At 51.2% G+C, this 20247-nt stretch overlaps 2 protein-coding genes across 3 annotated transcripts; one reads left to right on the top strand and one right to left on the bottom strand.

Annotated features, from left to right (window-relative positions):
- Positions 1-115: 115 nt before the first annotated feature.
- Positions 116-3942, top strand: chpf2 (chondroitin polymerizing factor 2). 2 transcript variants are annotated; one of them, XM_068747815.1, is made up of 5 exons: positions 116-386; positions 809-1107; positions 1364-1928; positions 2015-2197; positions 2299-3942. In XM_068747815.1, exons 2-5 carry the CDS (start codon positions 836-838, stop codon positions 3568-3570), a joined length of 2292 nt encoding a protein of 763 aa, XP_068603916.1. In that variant the 5' UTR covers positions 116-386; positions 809-835; the 3' UTR covers positions 3571-3942. The 2 variants fall into 2 exon arrangements, with proteins under 2 accessions (XP_068603916.1, XP_068603915.1); XM_068747814.1 differs by lacking the exon at positions 116-386 and having other exon boundaries at positions 670-1107.
- On the bottom strand, positions 864-20216 carry LOC137903684 (SWI/SNF-related matrix-associated actin-dependent regulator of chromatin subfamily D member 3). Its single transcript, XM_068747816.1, has 15 exons — positions 19973-20216; positions 13421-13623; positions 12132-12221; positions 10631-10673; positions 9349-9471; positions 9114-9239; positions 8940-9035; positions 8156-8257; positions 7857-8018; positions 7599-7696; positions 7377-7512; positions 6852-6974; positions 6675-6776; positions 6374-6575; positions 864-991 (listed from the first exon to the last, which is right to left on the bottom strand). Exons 1-14 carry the CDS (start codon positions 20048-20050, stop codon positions 6522-6524), a joined length of 1536 nt encoding a protein of 511 aa, XP_068603917.1. The 5' UTR covers positions 20051-20216; the 3' UTR covers positions 864-991; positions 6374-6521.
- Positions 20217-20247: the final 31 nt, after the last annotated feature.

Here is a 20247-nt window from a genome sequence, read left to right as displayed (position 1 = left end):
ACAGACAGTAATTAAGACAGAAAAAAACTCATTTTTTTTTTTTTTTTATCGGACAGACAGACCGACACGAGCCAGGCAGTGACGCGGCTGCGGAAGCTTCCGTCCTGTCAGTGACGACGACGGTTTGAGCGGTGAGACGGTCAGGGGGGGGGACCGTCTCCTTCCACGGCGGTTGTATGTGGCGGACAAAATGATGCATGACGGGTCGTATAAACATTGCGACTGGCTGGCCCATGACGGAAAAGTGGATCTATATCTTCAATCCAGCGTTCGATGGGTGATGGAAGATGGACCGCGGACTGACGTACGATGTCTGTAGGAACAGCGGAGGCGACGCTAGCTTGCTTTTTTTTTAATGTTTTGTTCGCCCGACACACAATTTAACGGTAAACGCTCAGAATATAACCTCAGACGCATTCCGGTGGAGACGGTGTTTTATACTAGCGACTGTTTACCGTTACCGGGTTATAGTTTGTTATCTATAGGTCGACTATGACCGCTTTTGATGTGGATACTCGCGCTATTGGGTAGCCTGGTAAACTAACTAAGCGTGAATTGAATTGAGCGCGAGCGTTTCAATTAAAAACTTTATGCAGTTTTCATGACGTAACCACACAAATTCTATTTTTAATTTTTTTTTTTACACTATAACGTTTACAGTTTATCTTCAGTGAAAAAAAGCAGAATTAAAAAAACGTTTTTTTTTAATGCCGATTATAATTACAATAGTTGCTTTAAAACGTTTTAGCAGTGAGTTCCAACACGTTGTTTCCTCATAGGAGAGTTGACAAATCCCCTTTAACTCCAGAACAGGTAAAGCTGGTAGATCGCAGACATGCGGCTCTCTCCGTTCCTGGCCGTGTTCAGGCCTGCCTTTCCCCTCGTCCTCGGGCTTTCATTGGGGTTTAGCCTGAGCCTTTTGATGGTGTCCTGGACGCAAGGGGAAACCGACGACTCCTGCCGGGATCGACTGAGAGCTGGGATTCGTTTCCTGGACAGAAGAGAAGCCCAGAGTGAGTCCAGGGACGGAACGAGAGATGAAGATTTCCAGCCACGCGTCGTCCCGTATCACAAAGACCCGCACAAGTCGCATCAGAAAGTCCTCAGGTGAGTTTCTGTCCCTGAACAAATTCAGGGACATATTTATGATAGCATCATATTATAATCCTTATTTTAGCAGAATTGTTTCACAAAATGAAACAATTTCAATCCAGAGATTTGAGTTTAAGTCCCGCCCACAACAACATAAATACATGGATTGTCTTTAAAAAAAAAAAGAGAATCCTTGTTGAAGTCTGTATTTGTGTTGGAAACAAGTGCAGATCTTTCTTTTCTTCCGTCTGTTCCTCCACCGCGTCTCCAGAACGCGGTACATCGTCTCCGAACTGGGCATCCGGGAGCGGCTGCTCGTGGGCGTGCTGACCTCTCGCGCGACCCTCAACACGCTGGCCGTGGCGGTGAACCGCACCGTCGCCCACCACTTCCACAGCACCTTCTTCTTCACGGGCCTGCGCAGTCCCAAGGTGCCCGACGGCATGACCGTGGTGGCCCAGGGCGACGACCGTCCGGTGTGGCTGATGTACGAGACGGTGCGCCACCTCCACCGGCACTACGGCGCCGCCTACAGCTGGTTCCTCTTAGCCCAGGACGACACCTACATGCAAGCGGATCGCCTGACGGAGCTGGTGGGCCACCTCAGCGCGGGCCAGGACCTGTACATGGGCCGGGCGGAGGAGTTCATCGGCGGCGAGGAGAAGGCGCGCTACTGCCACGGCGGCTACGGCTACCTGCTGTCCCACACCCTGCTGGCCCGCCTGCAGCCGCACCTCGACACCTGCCGTAACGACATCCTCAGCGTGAGGCCCGACGAGTGGCTGGGCCGCTGCATCATCGACTACCTGGGTCTGAGCTGCGTGGAGGCGCACCAGGTGGGAGAGCCGTCGGCTAAATAGTTCACGGGAGCCCCCCCCCCCCCCTCCCCCGCGTTGATGTTCCCTCTCTCCGCGGCTCGCAGGGGATGACCTACCGCTACTTCGAGCTCGGGAAAAACGGCGATCCGGAACGCGAGGACAGCGCGCAGTTTAAGAACGCCTTCACGGTCCACCCGGTGTCGGAGCCGGATCTCATGTACAAACTACACAAGCGCTTCAGCCGGCTCGAGCTGGAGTTGACGTATCGACAGATCCAGCAGCTGCAGGTGCGTCTCACCGGAAAAAAAACGGGTCGCGCCTCGTTTCGTTCGTCTCTCGCGGCCGCGGCGTTTTCGTGGGCGCTAACTTTCCGCGTCTCTCTCATCAGGTGCAGATCAACAACCTGAGCGACCTGACCCCCGAGGGGACCGCCGCCGTCACGTGGCCCATCGGCATCAACCCCCCCTTCACACCAAAGTCTCGTTTCGAGGTCATAACCTGGCAGTACTTCACGGAAGAGCACATTTACTGGTGCGTCGACGGCTCCCCCAAGTGCGAGCTGAGAGGCGCCGACCGGGCGGACGTCGACGCCGTCCTGGAGGTGGCGCTGCAGCACCTCAACGAGCGCTACCAGCCTCAGCTGCACTTCCGCAAGCGGCGCCTGCTCAACGGTTACCGGCGCTTCGACCCCACCCGGGGCATGGAGTACGTCCTGGACCTGGCGCTGGAAGCCTACACCCAGAAAGACCGCAGCCAAGTCATCGTGAAGCGGGTCAACTTCCTGCGCCCTCTGAGCGCGGTGGAGATCATCCCCATGCCCTACGTGACGGAGGCGACGCGGGTGCAGGTCATCCTGCCCGTCACCGCCCAGGACCGGGACCACGTCGGCAACTTCCTGGACACGTACGCGACGAACGCGCTGGACGCCCGCGACAACGCCCTGCTCACGTTCCTGTTCGTGTACGACCCGTTCGACGCGCAGCGAGTCAGCCAGGCCGACGTGTTCGCCGGCGTCAAGGCCATGATCGGCGAGGTGGAGAAGCGCTCCGGGGACGTGAAGATCCCCTGGATCAGCGTGAAGACGGAGGTGCCCTCGCAGGTCAAGCTGATGGACATCATCTCCAAGAAGCACCCGGTGGACACGCTGTTCTTCCTGGCCAGGGTGGGGACGGAGGTGAACGCGGACTTCCTGAACCGGTGCAGGATGAACGCCATCAGCAGCTGGCAGGTCTTCTTCCCCGTCCACTTCCAGGAGTACAGTCCCGCCGTCTACCGCGACCCGCAGGCCTCGACCCCGCCCTCGGCGTTCGACTCCGAGTCGCTGAGCGACGGCCGCTTCGACCGCCACATCTTCGACGAGGCGTGCTTTTACAACGCCGACTACATGACCGCGAGGACCAAGATGGCCGCAGACATCCTGGACAACGAGGAGCTGCTGGAAAGCATGGACGTGTACAACGTATTCGTCCGCTACTCCGGGCTGCACGTCTTCAGGGCCGTGGAGCCGGCTCTGATCCAGAAGTACGTGCAGCGGACGTGCAACCCGCGGTTCAGCGAGGACATCTACCACCGCTGCGTGCTCAGCAACCTGGAGGGCCTGGGGTCGCGCCCCCACCTCGCCATGGCTCTGTTCGAGCAGGAGCAGGCCAACAGCACCTAGGGGTCCGGCGGCGCCCCGGCGTAGTGCCTGAACCAAAGGACACAAACGGAAAGTTTAACGTTGTCCTTTTGAACCGAGACGCTGCAATCCTCAAAAGGTTGAGCTCGACTCCAGACGAGTTCAGTGTTATTCGTTGCTTTTTACCGTCTTCTCTCACGACTCCCCGAAATGTGGACGAGTTGTATTCTGCATCCGATCGAGCCCCGGTGTCCAAGAAGATCCAGGAGGTTCCGTACCGCATTCAATAATAATACTGGAAACAAGCTGAAGCGATTTGCTGCCTGAAAGTGTATTAAATAATATTTGTGGTCAGAGTTGTGCTTTTTTCTGTGATCTTCACACCGTGATCCGACGGAATGACGGATCCGCCTGCAGCTCGTCGTGCCTTTGAGTGTTCCGACGGATGTTTGTCGTTCTTCTCGTTCACCTGGAAAGTCCTTTTACGAGCTTCCAGAACAGTTTGTTCCAGAAGAATCTCCACCCCAGCCCGGGCCTCCTTGGGCTTCGGCCAGCATTCTGAGCGCTTGGGGGGGGGGGGGGGGGCTCAGGCTAAACCCCAATGAGGGGGGGTGTCTACCTAGCCAAGGTCTGCTATGGCGTGGGCGGCTAACCTCGACAGCGAGAAGGTGTGTATATATATATAAAAAAACCTGAATGGGTCCACTTCACACGGCCTCCCCTCCCCCCCCCCCCCCCCCCCCACGCCCACAGAATGTGTCAATCCGCCCCAGCGAGTAACAAAATGGAGTGAAAGGGACTCTTTCTGGGGAGAGAGAGTGAGAGCCGGCGCCCCCACCTGCTTCCTCACGGCGAGGACAGAACAGTGAAGAGCCTGTCCTGCCCCCCCCCCCCCCCATCCCATCCCCCACCACACCTCTGATGCAGGTCAGCATGCTGCACCCAGCAATGGGCGTGAGCATCCAGGCAACCGTTCACTGATGCGTCACCCTTTCAGATCATCTCGCAGCTAATCCGGATTATGTCTAACAGGCGTGAATCATTTTTAAGGAATCTGTAACGTAATCCAAGTTCACGGCGTGAAAACGGCGAAAGAAAAACACTTTAGGAATCGTGGCATTTACAAACTTTGGCAAGCGCTTTTTTTATTTACATCCAGGCCGTCTCACAGAGTCGCAGCTCTCTCTCCCCCCTTTCTCTCGTATTCCTAGAATCACCGCGCACGTTTCTGCTCCATACAGTAATCAGGTGTGTGATTTGACCCCCCCCCCCTCCCTGTTGGCGACGCTCTGAAAACAGTGTAAACGGAGAGGAAGAGCAGCCCCCACTCTTCACTTATACATGCAGGCGGTGGGTCAAGCATGTCAACAGCAGTCTGTCACTGTGGCGCTCAAAAGATGAGGTCGCTCAGGAGTTGCAGCTTCTAGTTTCCTCCACAAGAGGGCGCTAGTGAATCAGTGACTACATAATGTGAATGCCAAGGCCATACAAAGAAGTACCACTCCCAGGTCTAAGATGCTAACAATGACTGTTTCTCCTCTAATGAGTGCAGTTAATATAACTTAAAATAAAATAAAATAAAATAAAAATCACACCGACTGTTAGTTGCTGGTAGGACTTATCATTTTTGGCAAAATGGTCTCCAGAAGGCATTTCAACAAGTCTTTTCACACACGTCGCTACGGCAACTTGTTCTATGTACACGTACCTTCCCGTTAGATGTATTGGTTAACGTCCATGGAGCATGCATAGGTCATTGTGAAATCATCCAATCCCTTTTTTTGTGTGTGTGTGTGTGTGTGTGTGTGTACGCTGGGATGAGAAAGGAGAATTATAGCACAGTGCAAAGAACCCCCCCCCCCCAAAAAAAACTGAGACGGGACGAGTCTCTTTGTTGCAGCGTGTCGCTCCCACGATAGTTACGGGATGGATCTAAAATAAACCGCCCCGACCCGAGATAGTACACAGAGGAACACTCGCATTCCTGCCCTACTGATTCAAAACTCATGCCCCCCCCCCCCCAAAAAACAAACACACAGATAGTCTGTTGGCGTAGACTGTACAGTCGGCCCCCGCTAAGGGACAAAAAACTTATTTACATTCACATCTCTAGAAAAGAAAAAAACGAGCTTTTTCTTCATGTCCCATAATAAAAGGGTAGAAATGAGCAGAATGATCCAGAATCTGGGTTCAATTCAAATTTGAGGCCTCATGCGCCGAAATTGGGAATAAATTCTCTCTTGGACCGTTTCTGTATACATTTCTGCGATTTCTATTAAAACCCGGACGAGGAACCTTCTGCCCACTTCTGCTTCAGTGATCTTCTTCTTCTTCTTCTTTTTTTTTTGCAACCTACGGTGATACCTTCAGATCATAAACGCATCGGGCGACTTTGGCTAAAGAAAATCGACAATCTGCCGGGATTAAGAGGAAAATAACGTTACTCTGAAAATCTGGACTAGCTTTTCCTTCATTAAAACACTCCTCTTGCTCGGAACAAACCCGGTCCGGTTCATACGATAATACTTTTATCTCATGTAACTAATACTGGAGAGGGAATTACTGTAAAAAGACAAATATGAGACCCCCCCCCCGTGTTTATGGATTTATAGATTCCCTGCAGCCCTCTGAGTCGCTCGGTATTCTCGGCTTTGCTGGTGTAATTAATCTCCCAATGAGAACGAAACCAAAGCACGTACATTAAGAACAGAAATGGAAAACGGCGCCGCGTCCGAAGGATCGTCCGGGTGGCTTTTCTGACCGTCGCCGCGGCGATCCGTCTGAGATGAGAATCCAAAAAAGCACGGCGGGAAGTTTTCTCGTGATGCGTTTGTGGAATATTTACAGCGGGTGGAAGCGGGATCGGGATCTGCCTTCCATACGTCCGTGTCCGCCGCCGTCGTGAGGGAAAACCCGACGACAGCGGCGGGCGGCCTCACGAGCATCCAGACGCAGACGCCGCTCCGCGATCCCGTTCAGGAGCGTCTCTCGCTTCAGGCGTTGCGCACGGCTAAGGCCTGCTCCAGCTCCTGCCTCCTCTGCTGGATCTGTCGGCGGCGGAAGAGGAAACGGGCGTGAAGCTGAAGATCGGAGCGAGAGGCTTGAGGCGAGGCGAGGCGAGAGTAAAGGGCGAGCGAGTCCCTCACCTTGCAGTAGAAATAGCGGCTGACGGCCTCCTGGGACCAGGGCTCGTGATAAAACGCCGCCCTCCTCTCCTCTTCAGGGTTGCCCACCACATCCGTCATCAGCTGCAGCCAATGAGAAGGCACGTTTATGAACGTCATGTATGACATCACTGGTTGATATAAATGAAGGAGTCGAACCTTCAGGTCTCGGCTCTGGGACTTGAGCCAGTCTTGGATGTAGCCCTTGGGATCTCGGGAGAAGCTGAGCATGAAGTCTCTCTGGATTTTCAGCTGGTTGATGGACTCGATCGTCTCGTGGATCTGAACGACGATCACCGTTTGTTGGCCGTGAGAAAAGAAATGAAAGAATTCTGCCGACCTTTCGGGTCATGGGGCATGATGGCGTGATTTACAGCGGGGGGTCCCCAACGGACCGCGAGGCATTTGTTACCGGGCCGCACAGAAAGAATAACTCATTTATACGATTTCCGTTGTATCGATTATTAGTGTAAAATGTGTTTTATTTTGAAAAATCAAGCCGTAAACTAACGAAAACGTCTTTTAGAGCCTCTTTGCAAAAGGGGAGAAGAACCGGGGAGCCGGAAGAGGAGCCGACGAACCTCCAAGAAAAGAAAACTTCTTTGAACAGACAAACCAGGAGAACTACGGGCCGAGCCGAGCCGAGCCGAGCCGAGCCGGAGCGGAGCGCGGCAGCGACCTCACCTTGTTGTCGAGCGAGGCGATCTCCTGCTGGTTGGCGGTGGAGAGGAGGAAGCTGCTCATCTGGCCCTTCAGGGGGTCCTCCACCTCCACGTCGATGTCGTAGCAGGCCGTCTTCTTCTGGTCGTTGGGATCCACGCTGCGGGGGGGGGGGGGGGCAGACGAAAGTACGTTTCTACGGGATCGTTCACTTGGGTTGTGGACGCGGGAGAACGGAACGCTGACCTGATCACGTGGTTGATGACGATGGGGTCCGGGGGCAAGAGGAGGTTGGTGAGGCGCTGAGGGATCTCGGAGAACTTCAGCCGAGGGCAGTCGAAGATCTGTCGGGGGGAACAAGCGACACCTGAGAGGAAGTCCGTCAAAGTCAGGGGTGCGACTGAAACGACCGCGGGAGGTTTATTCCTCTGCCAGACTTCCTGCGGGGCACTTCCTGTTACTTCCTGCGCGCTTTCAGCGACGCTTCCGGGACGCGTCCCACACCTGCTGGAAGTACTTGTCACAGTTGATGTACTCCTTGTCGTGGGAGTCCTGCAGCTTGTTGGTCTTGATGTACTGCCAGAGGGCCTGGATGATGCAGGAGCGGGTCTGAGTGTGAATGCCGAGAAGGCGCGCCAGGCGAGGGTCCAGCTTAAACTGGGGGGGCTGTGGAAGACGACGTCACATGTTACAGTCGCCCACCTCGGGGGGGCTTTACAGCAGCTATCAGAGGTTTTGAGGCCTGAAACGCCGCATTAGTTACAGTGGGGAGTCTGATTCTGGACCCCCCCCTCCCCCCTCACCTGGTAGTCCAGCATCAGCAGCAGAGTGCAACGCACGCTCACGTCTCCGGGCCTCTTCACCTGGAAGCCGTCCGTCTCCTGCGTGGTCGGCGTGCGGTGCCACTGAAACGGCAAATCAAAGTCCTTCAAATATATTTCGCCGATCGCTGCGATTGATCGGTCGACACTTTCACTGAATAGATTTCAGACGCAAACTTAAGTCTCTCTCGACGTTAGCCACGCCGCCGCAGCAGCTGAGAGTGATCCGTTTCGGTATTCTATTTGTGCGTTTTAATATCTCGGGAAGCCCCCCCCCCCCCCCCCCCGTGTTTTCACTACAGACGAAATGTTATTCGCAAAGTCAATTTCATCCCGACTGCTCTGAAAAAGCACTCAAACGTCCCATCAGCAGCGACTTTGCGCACGCGATCCAGGCGAACGCCGTCCTCCAATCAGCGGCGGACTCGCGACAGATTAAGCACTAATTGTGCCTCAAGGTAGAGAAAAGATTCTTTTGATGGAAAATCATTCAAAGCGAAACATCTGAGTGCTTTGCTAAAGAAAGAAAAAAAAAAAAAAAAAACTCTGAAGAGGACGAGCCTTGAGAAGTTCTCGTTTTCACTCTGGAACTCTTTAAGTGGGATTTTTTTTTTAGTTAACAGTTTTCGTGGAGACAAAAAAAAGCGAAGGGCAGATAATGATTTGATTTTGTAAAAGTAAGCCGTGCAATGTTGAAAACGAAATTAGAAAAAGGAGAAAAGGCTCTCCATGTCACCGTGCCGACCGGCGCCACGTTCGGGCTCACCTCCACCAGGTGGTTGTCGGGACCGTAGAGCTCTTTGTCCAGCTCGATCACCAGGCTCTTGAAGAACGAGGAGAACTTCTTCTTCTGCTTCCCCGGCTGTGAATCATAGATTCCGAGGTGAAGGAGACGCGCGAAACGAATCCGACACATCCTCGACGAACAAAAAAAACTCACGTCGTCCAGCAGCTTCCCCTCCACTCGCAGTTCCCAGGATGCAATGCTGCCGTCCGAGTCGTCGGCGTCGGGCCGGGCGGGGTTGAACGTGTTGGAGATATACAGCCTCAGTTTACGCTTTTGCTGCTGACACGAGGGCACATTAGAAAAGCGCAGTTTTAAACCGACCGATCGGCAGGACGAGTGGATTTAAAAAGGGGGCGGAGTCCGCGCACGACGGGTTTCCTGTCCTAACCTTCATGGGTCGCTTCAGCGCTTCCTGGATGTCCACACGTTTGCGCATGATGGTCTGGTCCAGCTTGCGCTCGAACGCCAGTAGGTCCATGTAGGCCTGCGACTCGGGGACCAGCTCGCGGATCTGCTCAGGAGGGAGGAGGAGTTTTTAAATCCTTTGAATCGCCACCGCAGCAAAATCTCAAGATTAAAGTAGCCAGATTTATTCACATATATGGGCTGAATATGAATAAAAAGCTTAAGCAGCTGAGCCGTCTGTCCCGTCCCGGTTACGTGGGGGGGGGGCGATGTCTGGTTCCAAGGGCATTTAGAACCGGGAGACATGTAGCGTCCTTCCACGGAATGGTTTAACTTTGAGAAAAACGGGACTTAATGCGAGGATGAGCCGCGGCAACAAGGAGGAAAGGTCAGCCTCCGCATCAAGGACATTTTCCTGCTCCTAATAATCCTATTTGCATTTTTCTTTTTTTTGTGGGGGGGGGGCATCAGATAAATGTGACATTCCGCCTGTGAGGAGATGAAGGACTTGTAACCTGCCGCCCCAGAACGCATCTGGAGGAGAATTAACCGATAGCGTTCCTTAGCTGATGTTACCCAGACGCGTTACGTTCATTAACTTTTGGGGGGGGGGGGGGGGGCGTCCTTTTGCCGCTGCTCGGTCCATCGGTAAAATGATGACCGCGCCGTCGCCGTCGCCGCGGGGACAAAAGTGAGATGCGGCGTCTGCAGCCGACCAGACGGGACTCCAGACTCCATTAGCAAACCGCTGAAAGTCGCCGGAGCATCAAGGACTGCCGCTCACTTACCAAACGGTGCACAGACACTCCCCTCGCTCAGCCCCCCCCGCTCCCCCCCCCTCCTTTCTAAATGGCTGCCTTCATTGTTCCCTCTCATTCCTTCTTTATCTCCATCTCGGAGCCTTTCACCGGGCGGAGGTGCCGAGCAGACGGGCGAGTGCGGCAGACTCTTATCTCTCCGTCTGGGTTATGTTGGGGGGGGGGGGGGATGGGGGGCAAGACCCGCTCACGCTGTCCAGACCTCCATCGTCAGGGATAAGGGGGCACATCGGCACAGACTCACCTGTGGCAACTCCTGGCGGTTCAGCGTCCGCCTCCTCCTGCTGATAGACCCCCCCCCCCCCCCCCCGATCACTCCCCTTATCCTCTCATTTGGAAACAACACAAAACCATCCGGCCCTCTTCCTTCCCCAACCAGGATCTTTCTGTTCTCCACACAAAAATAACACAAACAAGAACAAAAACAATAAATAAATGACGCCTCACCCTTTGCGGAAGAATCTTGTCTGCCATTTTCCTCCTCTTAGCACTAGCGAGGGGGAGAGAAAGCGAGAGAACGAGGAAAAAGATGTTACTATGGTGACAGATAACGTAGCACCCAGGCCATCTGCTAAAATGCTGGGCCATATCCAGCGCCCCAGCATCCCAGCTGTGTGTGTGTGTGTGAGAGTGTGTGTGTGTGTGTGTGTGTGAGTGTGTGTGTGTGAGTGTGTGTGAGTGTGTGTGTGTGTGTGTGTGTGTGTGTGTGTGTGTGTGAGTGTGTGTGTGTGTGTGTGTGTGTGAGTGAGTGTGTGTGTGTGTGTGTGTGTGTGAGTGTGTGTGTGTGTGTGTGTGCAGCGGTCCAGCCCGACTCCAGCAGCATCAGAAAGGATGACAAAATGTGTTCGAGGGGAATAACGCTGATTAAAATCATGCAGACGCTATTTTCACGGGTGAATTCCGGCGTTTACCGGCGCCACCTACGTTACTTACCGGGGATGGACTCGGGATATTAAGGCCGGGTCAGCATCAGAACCTTCTTACTAAGCTATGATAAATACATATATATACATGGGTGGATGGAGCAGCAATGAAAACCCATGCAGGATGGAACGACACTGCAAAAATAAAATAAAACGTTTTAAAACAAATAGCCGATATTCAACGAATTGCATTGTGGGTAATGGAAGCCCTTTGAACAGGTAAATAGAATCAAAGGAAGAAGAAGAAGAACGGTCTGAATCTGTAGCCGTTAAGCTAAAGAGAGGCCAGACAAGTAATAGCCGGACACAACCGCTGCATGAAAACACAACGGATCCTTCTGGATTTGTCTTGTAAAAATTTAAATGGCCATTCCCGGGTGTTGAAGAAATAGCTAGGCTAACAGTGTAATTGAGCAGACATAGTTACAGCCTTTAAGTACGAGTTTAAAACCTCTGTGTTGACCTGACTATTACTTTGATACGTCATTACACACAAAGACAAATTCAATGTGATTTTTGGATTTAAAAATACCTGAAAAAAACACTGTTTATTAATAAAATTAACCAAACTATCATTTTATTGTGTGTTTGTCTTGTTTCTAGAAGGGGATTTTGTTTTGCAGTGTAGAGACATTTCCTGTCACAGCGCACTGGAACAATCTGTGAGGCGGTGCATTACATCAGCATGCCAAATATGCAATGCAATGTCTCCGAATTAAAGGTTTAAAATCAGTATTAAAAAAAAAAAAAAATACGCCAACAAGCCTGATGCAAAGGAGCGTTCAAAGATCCAGGGGTGCAAAGGGAAACACACAAATCTCCAACACAACAATCCGCCATTTCAAACTGTTTCTAAAAGGGGGTTGGGGGGATTATTTTGATTGTTCCTCTCTCGCTAAAAGGAACGCCATGCCATGCTCCGGTCCAAAGCATGCTACATATTAGGGGTCAACCTCGAGGCCCTGCAGCCGGGCTCAGGTGAAAGAGTCACCAAAAGGAAGACATGCAGCAGAATAAAATCCTACTTTGATCCGAGCGTGGGATCTGATTGGGGCTCTCTCATGTCCATCTGCCTCGCCGGCATCTCGCTGGCTCCGGGGAATCCGACCGGCTTCCTGAGAATCGGTGAGGGATTCGAAGGTTGTGCGATTAGAGTCGTGGCCCCTGGCGGCTCCGGCTGTTTGTGCGTTTGGGACGTGTTTTCCACTCCGTTAGCGGGAGCAGACTGGGAGGCTCAGGCAAGGGCAGCCACTGGGATGGGCGTGTAACCGGGCGTGTGTGTCCATGCGCTGGGAGGCGTCTCCGCGGGGGGAGCGAGCGCCTTCGACAAAAAGCCTCCAGGGGGGAACCAAAACGGCGATGCTTCACACACACACACAGACACACAACACGCCGTGAACCAATCAGGTCTCACACACTCCGCCTGGACCATTGATCGGACCCACGGGAAGATGTGCCGTCCCTGGATGATGCGCTTATTGATCTCCTTTCTAATGACCATACCTGCCACACGATTGTCTCCTAAGAGACATCCATCCACTCACCGTGTGTGTGTGTGTGTGCGTGCGTGTGTGCGTGCGTCGGATCCTTTCCACCCGATAATCAAACATCAGACAATCGATGGCGCGACAATAAAGCGCTAGCAGACGGCAACCGCACGGATACAACCACAGTTTGGAAGACGATGATGATGACGATGATGATGATGATGCACAGAGAGGCGAGCACGGCGAAGGGTGCGAAGAGCCGAGCGGCACGAGAGTCAAATTAAAAGCCGACGGGTCGCGGCTTCACTTTCGTTTTTGAATCGGTGGACGCAACATTGTCCTTTTTTTCTTTTCATAAATGCATCAGAGAATAGAACGGAAAAATAAAAAGAGAAGGAATCTAAAATACTTTCACCAGCTGGACTTGCGTGTGTGTGTGTGTGTGTGTGTGGGGGGGGGGGGGGGTCGAGACAGAAATAACCCCACAATAAATGTTTCTTTGCATTGAAACCTTGCGCTACTGGTCCCAGTAAGACGGGTCTACGTTGCGGACCGTTAAACGCATGAGAGAACTTTTCCCAAACGACATGAGGTCTAAGATTAGCTGAATTATGACAATATGGAATTGTGCTCGTTACTTATGGCGGGCGCTAAAAAAGAATTCTCGCACACGACCCATGACTGTGTGTCCATGTTTGGACAGGAGGAGCGGCGCCAACACAAGCAGAACCAGTTCACAGCGTAACCCGCGACCGCCGCCACGCACAAAAAGCAGGGGAGCCCTACAAGTGAGCCATGCGGCGTTCCGGTGGAGGCTTTCCACTCACTTCCTGGCGCGGTTCTGCACGGCCTGCTGCTGCTGCTGCTGCTGCTGGACCTGCTGGGAGGGGGCGGGCCTCTTACGGCTGGGCTCCATCACCGGGGCGGGCAGGCCGGGCCGCACCGCCGGGCTGCCTCCGTACGGCGGCCCGGGGGGGCCCATCGGAGCTCCCTGGTGGGGCATCCTCGCTCCAGATGGCATGCCAGGACGCTGCGGCGAAAAGAAGCAGGAGCAAAAGTTTCACATTCTGCACATTTAGAAATTATTTTATTAATTCGTGTCAAACTGAAGCTTCTAAAAATATAACAAAGGAAACTTTAGATCAGTCGCTGTCTTTTTTCTTTTTGGTGTCAGGTTGAGTTGAAAGAAGCTTCAGAAACAAAGACTCACGCTCAGAATCACAACTTCACAGATTTAGCTTTTTTATTTTTATTTCTTCAACCTGAGTGCCCCCCCCCCTCCCCCCCTCCCCGCTGTGACCTTCGGCAACCTTTGAGTATTCAAACAGGCAGCGTGATGATGAACTCCAACACGCATTAGGCAACGCTGTGACGTCAATGCTGATGTTTGGAATCTTTTCGCTAAAGCGCCCGGAGGCGGAGCCCGGAGGCGGAGCTCGGAGGCGGAGCCCGGAGGCCGTGCGGGTTTTGCGTTTGTTGGACGGCTTACGACACAAACCAACATGAACTATGGAGCCGAACGGTTTCAGCTAAAGCCATTTTGGCAGAACACAAATAACTCGACATCTGAAGAAAAGAAAAAAACCCATCAGCTGATTCCGGAGTAGCTTTATTTTGTCCCGACTAAAGATAACACACTGAAAGGAGCGGCTCTGAGAACAAACAGCATTGTCTCGCCTTCTCTTCTTCAGACTTCAAAACACAGGTTTTTTTTGTTTTTGTTTTTTTGAGCCATGATCTGAAACACACACACACACACTCCTGAACAATGCAAACAGTGTTGGAGTCCACAGTCCCACACTCCCATCCTGACGCCTGGGAACAACTGGGGGGGGGGGGGGGGGGGGCGCTCGCTCACCTGCGCTTGTCACTCCCATAGCAACAGCTGCGTCCCGCCTCCCTTCTTTGTTTGAAGCCACTTTTGGGTTTGTGCGATCAAAGGAAACTTTGACCCGGATCGGAGCACAAACCACCGCTCAGGATAAAAGAAATATACGGTTTACAGGAGTAAACGTAGAGTCTGGTAAAAATGTCCCTGACGGTCCTCCAGAGGGCGCAGCGACGTATGAAGAATTGACTAAAAGCATAAAAGCATACATTTTTATTACATTGTGATTTGATTTTTATTGAATTAATCCTGCATATTGATTATTGCTAATTCATTTCTTATTACATGTTAAACACGACCGTTGCAAAATTATTTTATATTCTGACAGGAATTAGTGCTCAGATTCATCTTTGTCCACTATTCCATCAATGAATTCAATAAAGTGTGATTTGTAACGTTAACTACCTCAGCGTTTCCACGGCTGCGAATAAAGTTTGCATTTCCAAAGAAGGCGAATGAAGTGCAATTTATAATTTGAATCCTTATCGTCCTCCTGATGGAAGGAGTTAAGGGAGGCGTGGGTGGAGGCGAACAATCCAGCAGCTCCCTATCGCTAATGCTCGCAGACTCCCCTCACAATCCAATCAAACTTCAAGGACTCGATTTAAACCTTCGCTCAAACGGCACCGTTTCACTCCGAAACGCTTTATCAAAGTTTACGTTTTTTTAAAATTAGAACGAAGAAAGATTTTAATTTCGTAATGCTTTGGGACGATGCACACTTTGTACCACTTTGTTTTCTTTCAAAATTTAAATCCAAACATAATTCAAACATAGTATGAACATAGGCTGAACATTACTTCATTTGCTCCTGCCATCTGCGCCAAACAGCTAACAGCTTGCTAACCGGATTAGCATTAGCTTCAACGCAGCGGCATTAGATTAGCAGCTCGCTCTTATTTGTTTTACCTTTCATTTGTAACGCCTTCATATTTACTTTCCAAAAATTCTGCCAAATGTATTTCAAGGTTGTTTTTTTACATTATTTAGCATTTAATCAACTTAAAGATAATTTGGTTGGGGGGGGGGCTTTCGTCTGGGCCTCAGGTCGCGGGGTCGAGCAGGCCCTGACTATTGTGTGGCCTGATATGCAGTGATGCATATTTCATAAGCCTGTGACCGTGTTTTTAAAAATGGAGTGAGGTAAAAGAGGAGTAGAAGAACATGAATATATAAATAAATCCTCTGAAACGGGGCAGACAACTGGTCACTGCGTGTTTTAACCCACAGATTAAAACTCCTCTCCGCCTCCGTCACTCACAAAAGCCTTACAAAAGATGACTTTTTCTTTTTCAAACCACCGGAGAAAGCGGCTGAAACCTTTTGTAAAAGAGGACAAGGATATATGCCGACGCTCATTTCCCAAAAATGTCGCACCATTTGTTGTTCGCGTGCGAATACGTGCACGAGATGTGATCTTCAGACCGTCCACAAACATGTGACCGTCCCTTTGGAATCCAACAGCGCCGGTGATTGGAAATGCAGTCACAGATTTAATAATAGTAATAAAAAAAAAAGAACAGCATGTGACCAAGCAGAGATTATGCGATAAAACGCCCCGGCCAGGCGCTGCTGTCAATCTAGCTGGGGGTGGGGGGGCATGGTTTGTCGGGGCAACTGACAAGGGTAACCAAACAGGAGGGCTAAGACAACATATGGCAGCCACCTGCTTCAATGCAGACTGCATAGAGCCCTTCTTTTCTTGGACGTCCCACCTAAAATGGACAATTAATCCCAAATGGTCCCCGGACTGGATGCGCAGCAGCCGGACGGATGTGCATTTACACCTGTCTGGAAAGTCTGAGCCTTTCAGACGACGTACCCGGAGAACGACGGCTGGATGAGATGAATTTCAGCTCCGCACACACACACACACACACACACACGACATGTTATAATCTGACCCGCTGAACCGGCTCCAGCACGTCGCCCGAAGCTCAGACAGCCAGCCAGGCAGCAATCGAATCCGCCATGTGGACGGATATCTGAGAAGTGTGTTGGCATCCACGGAGGGATTTGAAGAGGCCAAACTTAACCCACACTGCACTAAACATACGAGTCCGTGGGCTGAACAGCCGACAGACTATAAATGTGAAGACGAGGCTTAAAGTTAAGATAATTGATTTATCATTTGGTATATTTAGTACACCCCAAAAACCTGAGAAAAAGTCTCACTTGTTTTCTAAGATATTCAGAAGAAGATTGCTTTTTCAGGTGCGACGATGATTAATGCAAGTCTTGATTATGTTTATTTATTACCATTTATCAACAGTCTTGATTCTTTTCGGCTTCAATGACGATCAGACTCTAACAATGTGAATTATTACAGCTTTCGTGCGAATATAGAATAACAGAAAACAGATGATAAATCTGCTTATTTCCCATGAATGTATTTGATGATGACTTTTTGAATTCTGACAGATTGTTTCAGTCATTTTCCAAGCTCAAAAACCCCAAACAGTGATTCATCCTCTGATTTCAGCTTCCGTCATGTGATGCTTTGTTGCTTTCTTTACTTTTCTTTCATTTTAAATCTACTTATTTCACAATCGCTGTTGTCTTTTCAAAATCTTTATTTGAAAATGCGCCCGTGAGCTCAGGAACCTGCTAGACTTATGAGCACTTCTTGATGGACAGGATGTTGCTATGCAGATGATGTGCTTGTATTTGCACATAATCCAAACCTACAGAAATATATCAATATGGCAGAAACAAGATAAAACTACGCAGTCTGTTTGAACTACTTGCTCTCAGCCTTGACGCATTCCCCTAATCATCCAGTAATTTTGATAAAATTCTCGTCTTTCTTAAGATCCCGTCTCAGGAATTTCCCTGCGAGTCAATCAAGGTAAAATATGCAGCTGCTTTTCGTTCCTTTAAATACCACATTTCAATGCTGCCTGCATTGCTGATGAAATCTTGATTGCATTTGTGTGGCAGGAAAAAAAACCCCTCTTATATCTGAAAAACTAAAACTATCTTATAGGGATGAATACCGTTAAAGGAAACCAGTAGAAAAGATGTTTTGGGATGTGAACCCTTTTTGGCATCTGAGGCAAGTTGAAATGACAATCTGGATTTGAGCGCAAATGTGAAGCGTATGTTCAAAAGTCCCATTGGTCTGATCTCGTATAAATACACGCAAAACATTTGCAGATGACAAAGTCACCACGCGCCGCGTTGCGTTTCAATTTATCGGGATTTCCCACACAGACGAACCTCGCTGACCTCCATGTTTAGAAGGTGTAACAACACGCGATGGGGGGGGGGGAGGCAGATAACGAAAAAGGAGAACGGCCTGAGCCCACCCATCGGCCCCAGAACTCGGCCAAACGCTCTCCCACGCAACGCACGCTGCCAACGGGAGGCAGGAACACCCTGACCTTCGGAAACCACAACAACGCCATCCTATAATACGTTTGTGCATCTGTGCACGCCTCCTTCGCTTACATTCGCCCCATGAGGGCAAAGTAAACGTCACCCCCCCCCCCCCACACATCTCGCATAATAATTATTTCTCTATTCCGCTGTAGGACGGTGAGGAACCTGACCCCGACTGTTAGAACGAGACTTTTCAATCTGGGGGGGGGGGGTAAAGAGGAAAAGGAGGAGAGGGAGAGAGGCAAGCATGGGGAGACGCTAATAATCAGAGGGAAATATTTGGCTCGGAGCAGCCGGATCCTCATCAAGGTTAATTGGTCTGTCGAGAGGACGCGTTCGTGCGGCTCATCAATCACCTGGGCCATCGTTTCCTGGCGTCTGTCGCCGCGTGCAGGACGCCGGCCTCTGTGGTGACCGCTCCCCGTCAAAGACGCAATACGTCATCTGGATTAAAACCGGCCACCGCCGTCGACCGGGACGCAAACAAAATGACAAGGAGTCTCTTTTGACCCTTCTCTGCGATTCAAGACGTGCCGCCAAGTTTTAGAATCCCTGCAAAGGCGAGGTTCGGTTCCGAAGGGAAGTTAAAAGCACTTCCAGAAAACAAATCAAATCTTTTTTTTTTTGCTTCATAATCAGGCGTCAGAATAAATGGTCATTAATGTTCTGCTGCTCTGGAGGCTGCGTTCCAAGCTGGAGGCATGCAGGGACCGCACAGAAGGCCCGGGCGCTTCCACGTCTTCACGCGACGACTCAAAGAGGAGACGGCGACGGCCCGTGAACTGCAGCATCCACGGGGATGATGTCTGCTTCTTCTCCATCCTGGCCCCGGATTCTCCCGGCAGAACATTTAATCCCCCCAAAAACGTGGTGACAGAAATGATCAAATAGATCAAACGTTTTCAGAGTTACTTGAGGATCGGGAAGTGATTCTAGAGTTCAGGACGGCCGGTCGGGTTGAAATATTACTTTTTTGGGGAGAGAAAAAAGGCGGGACAAATGAAAAGAAAGTTTAATTTCAGCCATCGTCAGATTATCAATAATTCTGCGGCATCAAAATCGGATGTTTTATTGCCGTTTTGCTCGTCTGTATTGCGGAACTCGAAGTCGAAGCTCGGATCGACTTGCATCGCCATCGATGCCGACCGATGAGTCTCGAATAAAGGTTCAAATACTTTCCAAAAATATGACAGCCGAAAGGAGAAAAAACTAATTAGCTTGGCATCAGTTGACATTTTGATAACAGACTCGCTGCCTTCTGGCAAAAGCGGAAATGAAAAAAAGGTCACGTTGCTTCTAGGCTCTCTCTCTTCTTCATTTATCAAAGCTTGAAAATAATTAAATTCTGGTCAAAAATGAAACTGGCTGAAATCACCTTGAAGCGTGAAAAGCCTGGAAGCGTTTTTATTCCGTTCGTCACCGGAACATGCAGCGTTATCAGCCTCATTTACTAACTCAATGTCAAAGTTTGGACAGAGAAGGGTCGAGATTCGAACCAAAAACCGCCGCACGTTCCGCTCTTAACCCCCCCCCCCCTCCTCCGTGAGCGACTAACATTTCACGCCGGCTTCGCGTGAATGAACCGATTGTTCTGCGTGATTTCCAGCCACGGCTCCGTCTACTACGCCGGTACGATTCGTGAACCGACGGGTTCGAATCCTACACCGAACCCCCCCCCCCCCCCCCCACCCCACGTCTCCTCCTCCTCCTCTGGATGTCTGTGACTTCCACAGCGCTCCGATCGGGGAGCTGGCTCCCTTTTTTTTTTTTTTTGCTTTTGAAGCTTCTATTTCTCGTTTTATAAATCCTCTGCTCCTCATCCCTCCTCCGGCTCCGTCCCCGTCTCCGTCCCCGTCCCCGTCCCCGTCTCCGTCTCCGTCTCCGTCTCCATCCATCCACGCCGCTCCGATTCTCCTCCTCTCAAGCCCGTCTCCTTACCGGGATCCAGAGGGAGGAGAGTGGGAGGCTGGAAATAACCTTCACATGGCCGGCTTTACCGGCTACGTCTCACACACACACGCACAGGCACACACATGCACACACACACACACACATGCACACACGCAGGCGCGTGCCAGAGTCCAGCTCCCTTCGTGGGAATCGCACTCACCACTCCATGGACCAGGAACTCAAACAGTTTGCTCTTGGTGGCTTTCCTGGCTCCCCCCGCCGTCTCCTCCGCAGCCATTTGCTCGGTCCCCTCCGTCCCCGCCGTCCCCCCGGCTACGTCTCCCCTCTCCTTCTTTTGTCTTTCCCTCTCCCTTCTCCCAGCCTCCTGTTCCCCTCCCCTGCTCCACTTTCCTTCTCTTTGTGCTCTCCTCTTCAGCGCTGCTTGTCCCTGACTCTCCTTCTCTCCCCCCCCTCTCTCTCCCTCTCTCTCTCCCT

Source organism: Brachionichthys hirsutus, chromosome 14 (genome assembly GCF_040956055.1).
Source record: "Brachionichthys hirsutus isolate HB-005 chromosome 14, CSIRO-AGI_Bhir_v1, whole genome shotgun sequence".
NCBI lineage: Eukaryota > Metazoa > Chordata > Actinopteri > Lophiiformes > Brachionichthyidae > Brachionichthys > Brachionichthys hirsutus.
This window is presented reverse-complemented; position numbering and strand designations above follow the sequence as displayed.